General features: G+C 36.7%; 1 protein-coding gene across 3 annotated transcripts in view; it reads left to right on the top strand.

Moving 5' to 3' along the window:
• Window positions 1-12,599, top strand: part of LOC118194589 (uncharacterized) — a 290,113-nt gene that overhangs the window by 250,003 nt on the left and 27,511 nt on the right. For 2 of the 3 annotated variants that reach the window (XM_085818112.1, XM_085818111.1), the window contains 3 exons: window positions 4,104-4,178; window positions 5,830-5,887; window positions 7,196-7,264. In XM_085818112.1, the coding sequence (XP_085674238.1) occupies window positions 4,104-4,178; window positions 5,830-5,887; window positions 7,196-7,264 (202 nt within the window). The remainder of the gene's footprint in view (window positions 1-4,103; window positions 4,179-5,829; window positions 5,888-7,195; window positions 7,265-12,599) is intronic. The other variant, XM_085818113.1, reaches the window with a different exon arrangement.

Here is a 12,599-nt window from a genome sequence, read left to right as displayed (position 1 = left end):
GTGCCTCGTCTTGAGTGCAAGATAGTTAGTCTCGAGTTAGTCAGTCCGTGCGGAGTCGATCGAGTTGCCAGCCGGGCAGCGAGTGACGAGTGGGTCATCGAGTGCATCGAAGAGTCTCTTAGTGTATCGCGTTTAGTGCATCGCCGAGTGAGTGTGTTGAGCTCCGGGAACGACTTAACCGAAGAGTTCGAAGCTGTGCTCTGCATGTCGTCGAGTGCATCGCGAATTGTAGCGTGGAGAATCTCGAGAGTACGTGGAGTTGCGAGAACGACCAAGAAGAGTCGAAAGCTGGACTCTGGTGCTTTGCGGTGAAGCTGTCTCCACCGTGATAGCCTGATAACCTGGAGGCTGTGTCGCGGATCGTGTCAGCGTGTTTATAGTAGTTCATCGCGTTTGGAGCAAAAACATGCTTTGGAGTTGTCCTGACAATACTGGCCAATAAAGTGTGTTTAGATACTTCATCAAGTAGTATTGTCATTATTCACTCCAAATCCTCACGAAGCCGTACGAACGTGAAGGAAGAAAATAACGTAACAACTGGGGTCAGAAGAAAAACGTAACAATATGTTGTTAATGCAATGATATTAAATACATAATATTGGAAGAACTAAGTAAACCCTTCCTTCCCCCTCTATGATAAAGATGCTCAAGCTGAATTCAATAAAGGATTTATGTGAAGGCATTTCCGTGATATTTTAAAGATGGTCAACGACATGCTGATGACATCCAGCGGACGTTTACGTTTCCCTTCATGGTACGCCACGCTCGAGCTAAGTATTTTTCAAAAGGATAATGTTAGATCCCATAAAGCTCGCATATCCCTGTACTGTCTCCGAGCTGTCGATACTCTTTCTTAGCCAGTAAGGTCACCAGGCCTTTCGCCAATCGAACATGTATGAGATATGGTTGGCCAGATTCGGTCACCTCAAAATATCGTAGATTTGGATCAACAGTTAAGGTATGCCTGGCAGAATGTACCTTAGGAAGAGATCAGGTATTTTTATCACCCTTTACCTCAACGTTTACGAACATGCATCGCTGCGAGGGGAGTTCATCAATTACCGATTTGAGCATTCAATGGACAATTGCTAGCCATGGATTCGTCCTATGGCTTTGAATTTTTAATCATTTCAATACCTGTCACTTTCTTCATTTTGCTTCTTTGCTTTTGAAAATGAGTGTATAATGAAAGCAAAAATATTAAAAATAGACTGTAAACTGCATAATGCCTCATTTGTAGTCAAACACAAAAATTAACTGCAATTCTGCTTTTTCATTGGAGCCTTAATATTTGATCGTATCTATTATCAAGAAAATTTCTGTGCATTCTAATACGAAACGCACTGACGTTTAACAGTGCGAAAGCTTTTATTATAAAAACTTCGTGGAAAAAGTTAGATTCCCGATGTAAAACTTAGGGCACAATTCTGATTTAAAACTCTGCATGAAAGTGAATGATAAACGGTTGCATTAAAGACGGGACAAAACAAACCTACAATAACTATGAAGATAAATTATATCACTTTTTTTGTGCTAATCTATTAAATGCATATTAGATTTTGTGAAGCATTTAGACTAAAATCTAATACTTCTGTGGTCTGATGCTCAAATTTCCCCCTGGAAAAAGTTTCGCATCTGTTTATCGAAATTGTCAAATTTTTCATTGGAACCCTTCTTGTAAGAGAAAAAATTGTCATCCATTTTGCTGCCCCGACTATTTGTTACTTGTGGAGATTTTATTTTTGTGTTTCATTAGCATTTGGTCTTCAAATAGCTTTTGGCAGGTCAGATGCGGTCTATATATTAAAAATAGACTGTAAACTGCATCTTATGGTCTATAGAGGAAAAATATCATCCATTTTGCTGCCCTCGGCTATTTGTTACTTGCGGAGATTTTATTTTTGTGTTTCATTAGCATTTGGTCTTCAAATAGCATCTGATAGGTTAAAAATAGACTGTAAACTGCATAATGCCACATTTGTAGTCAAACACCAAAATTAACTGCAACTCTGCTTTTTCATTAGATCCTTACTATTTGATGGTATCTATTATCAAGAAAATTTCCAATATAGACCACCACAGGCCAAATATTGGACAACCTTGTCTGCATCAACTCTTCACTTCTTTTTTTCTATTATATAAAAATTCTTATGTGGTTTCTGAGAAAAGTTCCTATAAACTCAATATTTGTGCATAAGAGGTCTTATAAATAAATTTTTATTCACCTAGTTATCGTTTAATGCAATTGTGGTCAACCTGTTTATGAAACGGTGTATGAAGTTTAGCAGTCTTTACTTTTCAAACAGGTCTTTTATAATTTCCTTTAATCCACTAATATCAAAACGATAATTTGTAACATTTTTTCCCATTTAAACATTCTACACTCACGTTTGTGAAAATTGCAACACCAAGAAGGAATCGTCATAATTGAATGCAATTTAATACACAGTTGAGTGGTAGTGGTACAAATAAATGATTAAATGTTCAAAGCAAACAAACAAGAACAAGAGATCAGAATCAGTATTTTGTGTGGCCACCACGCGCCGCAATAAGTGCTGCTACACGACGTGGCATGGAGTCAAACAAAGTTTGAATGTCTGACTGAGGAAGAGCATTCCATATCGTTTGTACGCGTACCCAAAGTTCGTCTGCAGACGCAACAGGACGAGGATCACGAGCAAGATGCCGACCAATGACATCCCACACATGTTCAATTGGCGACATATCCGGGGAACACGCAGGCCAAGGAAGAAGCTGTACCTGCTGCGCTGCAAAGAAGGATTTAACAATCCGAACAGTATGAGGGCGGGCATTGTCCTGTTGAAATACAGCGCCTGGCAAGCTTTGAAGGAAGGGAACAGCTTCGGGCTGTAGAACTTCACGGATATACCGGTTGCTGTTCAGATTGCCCACAATTCGTAGCAATTGAGATCGTCTATGATATGCTATGGCGCCCCAGACCATAACTCCGGGTGTTCGTCCACTGTGGCGTTCGATAATGCACTCCGGAAGGTGGCGTTCACCGGCATAGCGTCTGACACGAATGCGGCCATCATGGTACCACAAATTAAAGCGGGATTCGTCAGAAAGCACGACATGCTGCCAATCAGCACGCCAGTCTCTATGCTGATTGGCCCATTGTAGCCGCAGGCGGCGATGGTCGTGCGTTAGGGGGATCCTGTATAAAGGAGTCCGTGCGCGCAGTCCACACTGCAGCATACGTCTACGAATTGATGAAGCACACAATGAAACACCTGTAGCTATTGACCACAGTGCTGCCAATTGTCTAGAGGAAGCTGTACGGTCCGTCCGCGCCATGCGGACCAGGTGTCTATCATCGCGAGCTGACGTCACATTTCGGGGTCCACTCCTGGATTTCCGAGTTGTCCGACACTCGTCCGTCCACTGCTTCCAAACGCGCATCACTGTGCTGCTGTTACGCTGCACACGAGAGGCTACTGCACGATACGACAATCCAGCTTCACGAAGGCCGATGATTCTCCCTCGTTCAAACTCTGTAAGTTGTTCAAATCTCGCTCTCTTTCGTCGACGAGGCATAAGTACAGATTGAGTTAACGTTTACCACTAGCAGATAACCACCGATAACCATACACGCCTCGCTACAGCCGTCTATTTATTCGGATCCATCAGCCGTTCAGAGGGCGCTGCTCAGCATACGCATGCGCTACGGATTTGCAATTCTAATCATTTGCATATCATGCGCTACTTTGCATTTCCTGAAAATTTCAGCTCACTCGCGTAAGTCCTTCATGGTGTTGCAATTTTCACAAACGTGACTGTATTTATCTGTGGGTCATTATAGCAGACGATATTAATTTCTGTGTATCACTGGCTCCACTACTGAGGCCCACCAACAGCCGAGCAGTGAAGTAGCTGAACACTGGTAGTTCTGTTCAAGATTCGAATCCCGGCGAAATTCTTTAAACAGCAAAATTCTTTAAAGATAATCTCCCTCTCTAGCTCCTCTTCACAGTAAAGAGAGACCACATGTTTATTCTTATTAACATTGATTCTCCAGATTCTTCCAAAATATTGGGTACCGAAACTGTGACGTGTTATCTATATTTTTTATTTATTTACAGGATAGAAGAAGAAACTCCGTTAATGGAAGATGTATCTGTGATGACGACCTGTCCATCTTTTTGTTTTAATTTAGCGTAAGTGATTTATTTAGCATTCTTTCGTAGTATTTGTGGATTTGCGATTACTTTTCCTCATAAATGAAAATAAACATATTGATTTTGAATGAACTCAAATTTCTTTCGAGAATGTTGTACTGAGATGCTTAAAAGTACAGTTAGTTTAAGTGTAAAAAAATAAAAATCTTCGATTACATGTTTACAACCAGGTACTCGGATACATTATTCTCCAACGTGTTCTAAAATCAATGTAGTAAGCAGTTCACAGTTACTATTTATACATTAATAATTATTCATTGCTCTTTACATTAATTTGATCAATAAAGCTAAATTATTATGAAACTTTTTAACTTTGGTTTTTATTACAGTTAGCATATTGCCTATAAGTTATATATTGTAAATTTAGTTAATACGTTTTTTCTTTTACGAAACGTATACTTATTTACAAATTAAAGTAAAAAAATAATAAGTATTTAATAAAATTAAGAATCTTTTCTAATATATTTTTTGTAAGTTAATATCCATCTTCAATACAATTAAAATCTAATTTCGCTATGATTGTGCAATCATAATTTAGTGTGACTTTTTTCAAAGATGTCAAATGATATTTACTCGGTGCTAAATCTTTTAATTTCCGAATTTCATGTGTGATCTGACACAAATTTCATGTGTGATCTGACACAAATTTATTAAGAAATATTTTTTGAATGTTTTTTATTTTGGATATAAATTGATAATCATGATGTATTATAAACATATCTACAATGTGATATTATTAAATTCACTTTCTGATAAGAAGTTCATTTATTAAGATGCCGACACTAATAGAACAAATGCTAGGTTATGATATGTATGAAAAATATGTAAAAAACATACATATTTTATTATGAAAACTTGAATTGCTTGAGAGTCGCGGAGGTTGTAACGTATTTATTAAGAAATATTTTTTGAATGTTTTTTATTTAGGATATAAATTGATAATCATGATGTATTATACATATGTACAATGTAATATTATTAAATTCACTTTCTGATAAGAAGTTCATTTATTAAGACGCCGATAGATGGCGACACTAATAGCACAAATGCTAGGCATATGATATGTATGATAAATATGTAAAAAAACATACATATTTTGTTATAAAAACTTGACATGCTTGAAAGTCGCGTAGGTTGTAACGTAAGCGAGATTCCGAGATGGAAAAATAATCAGACCACTGGTCTTTTTAATATTTATTTAAAACTTAAACAAACACTTTTTGGTTAAATAAGATGCCGATAGATGGCGACACTAATAGTACAAATGCTAGGTGTATGATATGAATGAAAAATATCTTGTTATAAGAACTTGACATGCTTGAGATCGCGGAGGTTGTAACGTAAGCGAGATTCCGAGATGGAAAAATAATCAGACCACTGGCCTTCTTAATATTTATTTTAAAGCTTAAACAAACATTTTTTGGTTAAATAAAAAGTAAAACATCAGTACAGTTACAGAGAAGAAAGACACAGAATCAGTACAGTCACAGAGACATCTTTGAAAATCTAAAAGCACTTTAAGTAAATGTACAGCGTCATGAAATACCTTGTTTTCCCCTACATTGTATTTAACTTTTGTTTCATTGATCCTAAAAGCATATTCATATTTACCAGAATATAACCTTTTCAGAGAGTCATCAGAGATCGAAAGCGGTGGAACAGAAGAAGAAAGAAGAGAGGTAATATCGGTACTGTAGTTTGCAATTTTAAATATTATGTTTCCTTTAATGGCCAGATGAAATTCAGTGATGCCCGATTACTATTTTAATTAAGATAATAGTTTCTTTTGGATCATCAAATACATGATTTTTAAATTCGAAAATACACAAACCAGAATTCATGAAAATGCTAGAAGTGACTAAGATTTCTAAAGATGTTTATCATTTGTAACTACTAAAGCTAAAATAGTTCAAGAAGTCATGCTACTTCAAGTTTTATCGCTTGTCCAAGTACTTAGATACATAAGCAAAAATAATTAGATATTAATTCCTGGAAAATTATAGCAATGATGACTTTTCGTTGGTATGGCTGCAAGATGTAAAAAAAAACTTTAAAGAAATCTGAAAGCTTTCAGATTTTATACTTATATGTTTTTTAACGTATTGTGTGTTATCTTTATTTATTAAATATCATGTTCTTTGCACTTAAACCACATAAAATTCAATTCAACCGAATATTAAAAATTATTAAAAAAGGGCATATCTTTAGAATTTCTGATACGCAGTCTCGCGCGCTGCATATAAAAATGATTTTTCCGTACAGTGTTGCCATTGCTCGCTTTGAAATCGTTGAGTTTGTTAATCAAAAATTCGTTAAAGTTTTACAAAATGTGAAATAGGTAAATAAAACAAATTTAAAATTTGGGCTTTCAAGTGCCCATGTTTGGGTGGAGGATTATGTTATTTAAAACTGGATGGCGCTAGGTACCGTCGTTTTTTCACAATGCGAGAAATGTACCTGAATTCATGCACATTCTTCTTTATTTAATTTCTTTTAAAACAATACAGTTTGATAATATTTGATAGCAACAGTTCGAAAAGTGATCCAGCCTTTTCCAGTGATTTAACGCAAAATTCTTTTTCGAGACTTATACATAAAGTAATTTTGTAGAGGGGCGTGCTGGCGAATGTATTCCTAAAAAAAATTCCTTTACAGATATCTTTAAATGCATCTGGAAACAATCGGAGATGATAGTTTACTTCAAGTGAAAATGATAGTTTACTTAAAACTTGTTGCTATTCCGAGAATACTACATCTTTACATACAATTGGTGGGAGGTCATGGGATGACACACATTAGATTTTTTCTTTTCTGTAAATAACTGTTTCAAGCGACTGACTGCTTACATATTTTGTGAATGACGTTTATATATATATTTTTTTCAGTTTATCTCTTCACAGCTGCTAAATTATGATACGTAATTTTGCATAGTTGCTAATGTATAAAAGTTCTAGTGCGAATGACATTAGTAAATATATGATAATTTTTACTTCTAGATCCTTTTGGAACCAAAGCCTAGCTCATCTTTTGATACCGGAGTAATACTGAAGGCTACTCTAGCTGAGGTATGAGTAATTGAAAAGCATTTTAAGGTTTGTTACGCTAATCTTCCATTACATAACATTATTTTCTAAAATAGCTAACGAAATTGAACAGTTAAGGAAATGAAATATTTGAAAAAAATCTTTAAACTTGCACTGAACTCCCGGTTAGCCGTATATGAAATATGCATGTGTAATAGAAAAAAACTGAATAATCCAAAATTGGTTTTATGTGCAGCAAAAGCTGAGCTGTTTAGAGCAATTCATAAATTTCTGAATAAGAATATATAATGTGGTGTTTAAAACGGTTTATAAGTTTCAGTTTAAACGAAAATGAACTTTCGTAGTTTTTTCAGATTCAGTAGCCAACACCCTAGATAACGTTGATAAGTTTATAAGGTATTTCTCCCAGTTCCCTAGCGTGCCTTCGTGGTGTAACGGTAGCACGCTGGGCCGGTATTCTAGAGGTCCGTGGTTCGATTCCCGGCGAAGAAGGTTGCTTCTTTTTCATCTCTCTGGCTTCCAAAAATATCCTAATGACTCTACAAGTTCGCAAGTCTTGATAACATTCCCTCAGATTCTATATAAAATGCTGCAAAAAGCAGTGACATGGAACTTATTTTATTGATGTATATGCAGGTTAACAGTTTATCTGCCCTATATAGTGCCCTACCGTGGGTTCAGCGTTTGTTCCAAGCACAGAATAACAGAGGCAGCTGCCTAGGATACTGGCAAAGGGCAGCAGACAAGTTGTTATCGCAAGTGACAACTAAATAAAAGCATACAGTGGAACGTCGAGATATGAGCATCTCCATATACGAGAGATTCGAGATACTAGGAAATTACGAGCGAAACATTTGTCTCTAAATAGGAGCATTGACTCGAGCAATGAGCCTGGTTGATGGCACTCAGTCAGTGTTCTTTAATCTACGTGTTTGTGCGCTTCTGAGTTCATTGATTTTACATTTAACGTGAAAATAATTATTTCACGATGCATCGCAAGAAGATTGTTGCCTCAGAAAGTGCTGCAAAGAAAACAAAAGAAGCCATAGTCGTTGAAATTACGAAAGAAATCATATATAAGTGTGGTGTAAGAGTGATGGAACTGGCAAAGATATACGGCCGTTCGACCTCAACGATCTGTGGTTTCTGAAGAAGAAGGTAGAAATTAAGAAACTTGATGTTGCCAAAGGAGTTACCGTTATTTCCAAGCCCCATCCAAAACTCCTAGAAGATGTTGAAAAGTTGTTGTTGGTCTGGATTAACGAGAAAGCAGTTAAAAAGCGATTCGGTATCGGAAGCTATTATTTGCGCTAAGACTAAGAATCTGTAGTTGGACGTTCTCCGAAAAACAACAGGTACGTCTACTGAAGATGAAATGGGATTTTTGAGTATGCGGAACAGATTAACTGGATTTTCATTATTTTCAATGGGGAAGTTTGTTTCTAGATACGAGAAATTCGCTATACGTGCTCAATACTGGAACAAATTAAACTCGCATCTCGAGGTTCCACTGTGTAATTTGAATCACGACGGTTAATTTTTCGGGGCACTAACTATGCTTTCATCCAGTCCACCCAAAATACCTGCAGTCGGATTTGTGTGGGTCATACTTGCTCATCCTCCCTCCTCCACATTTTTACTTACTCCACATTCCAACTCTTCAACTGGCGCATCTTTAGCATGGACCTTATAAGAAACATAAGATCAAGGTCCATGATCTTTAGTCATTGAATTCGTAATATCAGTACCGGTCCAAGACCGTCGACCGTATATCCTTATATTTGGCCGCCCACGTTCTGTGCACCATCTCCCCCTCCGCTAGGATCGGCCCTGCGTAATTTCGTAGTTTTAGTATAATCCTATAAACTACATTATGATATGTGGTCTGATGTCTGGTAGACATGCAAACTGACCCTATTACAAACTAAATTATGATGTTACGGATTTGGTATAACGTAAATAATTTTGATGAAATTATGTGTAAATTGTAGTGTCTTTTATAATGTAACATGAAAGGCCTGAAGAGAACAAAACATCGCAGGATAAACAAGGTTCTATTTAACACTGAGGTAAACAGCTAAGCGCCAAGTTGACTTTAGTTTTCGCAACTAATTTTTATCACCAAATTCGGCGCAAATCGCCAATCTCGGCAACTATTTGGAAACGTTTCATTCCGAACCCTATGTAAGCGTAACTGGTCTGATTCCCATGCAACTGTAATGAGTACTGGAAATTTCTCGGAAACTATCTAAGACCAGAGAGAGCATTTGTTTTCGATTTAGCTCAGAGCTGAGTTCAGCTCAGTCTATTTTTGAGTGCTGCGAGACCACTGTGAGAATTTACGCCTTTGTGTTCAGCGTTCATAGTAATTTGAAGTGAATCAAAATAAAAGTTTTTGAAAAATTTTTACTTTTAGTTTTTCTATTGTTTTTTAAAAAATTACGACTTCATAAACTTGGAATTTATGTAGACTTCAATACATAATTTGTAATAATTTTGCAGAAGATGAAGCAAATTAACTAGCAATCGTGAGCAAGATTTAAAGAGATTTAGCTCGCATACGAGTACGATGTGTGATAGAAGATAACTTGAAACTGTTGTAAAAATAACTGGAGAAACATAACTATCTTGATAGGTAAAACAATCATTTTATTTCTGAACGACGAATTTCATAGAATTCATTCTTGATTGGAACAACACTAGTGGTCTACAAGCATCCCGAAGTTTTATATACGCAAATCACACTGTTAGCTGAGGCTTTTTTTTGCTCTCGAGTCCGCAAAAATAATATTGGTTTGACCATCAATGAAGAAAAAACTAAGTTCATGACAGTTACAAACCGAAGACATAACCTGATACAACCGAAAATAAATGACTATGTTTTTGAGGTGGCTGGGAACAATTTAAATATTTGGGTACAACTGTAAATAATAATAATGATATAACTATTGAAATTGAAAACCGAATCAATATTCCTAACATATCTAATTATGGATTACGAAACCAGTTTAAATGAAAATACTTAAGCAGTAAAACTGAAATACAGTTGCACAAGACCTTAGTAAGATTTGTTGGTGTTTTACGGAAGTGAGTGTTGGACAGTGAATAAAGCAAATGAGAATAGAGTAATGGCATTTGAACGAAAGATCTTGAGAAGAATTTTTGGAGCAAATAAGGGAAAATGGAGTGTAGAGAATGTGATATAATTTTGAACTCCAGCAATAATTTAGAAAACCAAATATTATTTGGTTGAAACATAAATAATTGCCTTTTTTTAATTTAAAAATTTTTATTTTAACAAAACAAAAAGCAATACATTAATGAATAATATCCGACTTTTGTGACTTTACTCATAGAACCTAGATGTCGAAACTCTAGTCATTTGGTTACAACCAAATGTCGTTGGTTACAGATCGTTGGTTAGTCGTTTGGTTACAGATGTCGAAACTATAGTCATTTGGTTACAACCAAATGTCGTTGGTTACAGATCGTTGGTTAGTCGTTTGGTTACAGATGTCGAAACTATAGTCATTTGGTTACAACCAAATGTCGTTGGTTACAGATCGTTGGTTAGTCGTTTGGTTACAGATGTCGAAACTATAGTCATTTGGTTACAACCAAATGTCGTTGGTTACAGATCGTTGGTTAGTCGTTTGGTTACAGATGTCGAAACTATAGTCATTTGGTTACAACCAAATGTCGTTGGTTACAGATCGTTGGTTAGTCGTTTGGTTACAGATGTCGAAACAATAGTCATTTGGTTACAACCAAATGTCGTTGGTTACAGATCGTTGGTTAGCGTCGTTGGTTACAGATGCCGAAACTATAGTCGTTTGGCTAATTCTCGAGTGGTTTGACGCTCGTCTTCGTGCAGAATTTGATTCAAATGCTCTTCATCAAACTCATTGGGTCGTCCGGAACGAGCAGCGTCTTCGAGGTCGAAATTTTCATTTTTGAGCTTGGCAAATCAATTTCTTGCAGTTCGTTCTGGTATTGCACCTTTTCCATACACTTCACATATCTCTCTGACAGCTTCTGCAGCTTTGGCGCCTCGATTAAACGCAAAAAGGTTTCGACAATGCTTATTTTTGTCGACTTGACATTTTAAGGATTTGAAAAATAACAAAAATTACCTCAGACAGAAAAATCAAATACGCCATCTTGTAGAGGGAAAGATTCTCTTTCGAATAATACAAAACATTATGCCAGTATATTTTACTTTTACCGCGTAATTTTAAACACAACATAAACGGCCATTATTTATGTTCCAACCCAATAAAAAAGTTATTGAAGCCTCTCAACTAAGATGGCTAGGCCATATACACATTTATGGAGATGAATATCTAGTGAACAGAGTGACATTCCAAAAGCCAGAGGGAAAGAGAAGGAGAGGAAGACCAGCACCTTTGTTTGAATGAAGAACGTTGGTGTCAATGGGTGAAGGACTGCGGCGTTGGATGGATCAAGATGGCATAAACTGGCTGAGACAGATTTGGCCGAAAACCGGCTCTAGAGCATACCAAGAAGAAAAAAATCGCATTATTATAATAGAGAAGCTTCCAAACGGTTAATTACATGCCTACATAGCGAGAGGAGAGGAGAGAAGTGATTGCGTACTTCAGTAGGATCTATAAATAAGCTCGCTATGCTTTGTTTGAATAATGAACAGTGACTGAACGAGAGTATACAGCATTGGAGATTACTGCAAACGAAAATGACGCATTACATTATAGAGACATTTATATTATTTCGAAGCAGGAGATAAAAATGAGCAATGCCCCCGTCGGCGATCGAACCACGGATTTTTCGAATATGCGTCGAGCGTGCTGACCATTACACCACGAAGGTATGCTAAGAAGGCGGGAGAAATACTTTATATACTCCCCCCTTTTAAAGGGCGACTAGGGATTAGGAAACCCAATCGCCAAATCCTGGTGGTGGAGAATCATCATCCACCACCACCTTTTTTAGTTCGGGCGCCACTGTAGAGGCATAAGGTATTTTTTTTAAAGCAGACGAGATAAAAATTGAACAATGTCCTCGTCGGGACTGGAACACGGACCTCTCGAATACGCGACGAGCGTGCTGACCACTACACCACGAAGACATGCTAAGAAGGTGAGAGAAATACCTTATAACACTATCATTTTTATTACAAGGCACAGCCCCGATTCTCCTAGCCTGTACAAGCCGGCCGTGTGATCAAAATAAGGGAGTGGTCAAGAAGAACACATAAAATTCAAAATCTGAGTCTCAGTGCCAAATTCCAATTCTATCTTTGTTCGTATTTATAATTTTCATTATTGTCTCTGCAAAATCTTTCAAATTTGAATAGTTCCTTTTAAAATATCTTCCT

This window comes from Stegodyphus dumicola, chromosome 6 (genome assembly GCF_044657685.1).
Source record: "Stegodyphus dumicola isolate Sdum_Otavi_A_Nest chromosome 6, ASM4465768v1".
NCBI classification, from domain to species: Eukaryota; Metazoa; Arthropoda; class Arachnida; order Araneae; family Eresidae; genus Stegodyphus; species Stegodyphus dumicola.
Note: the sequence above shows the minus strand (reverse complement) of the source record. Positions and strands in the feature narration are given on the sequence as shown.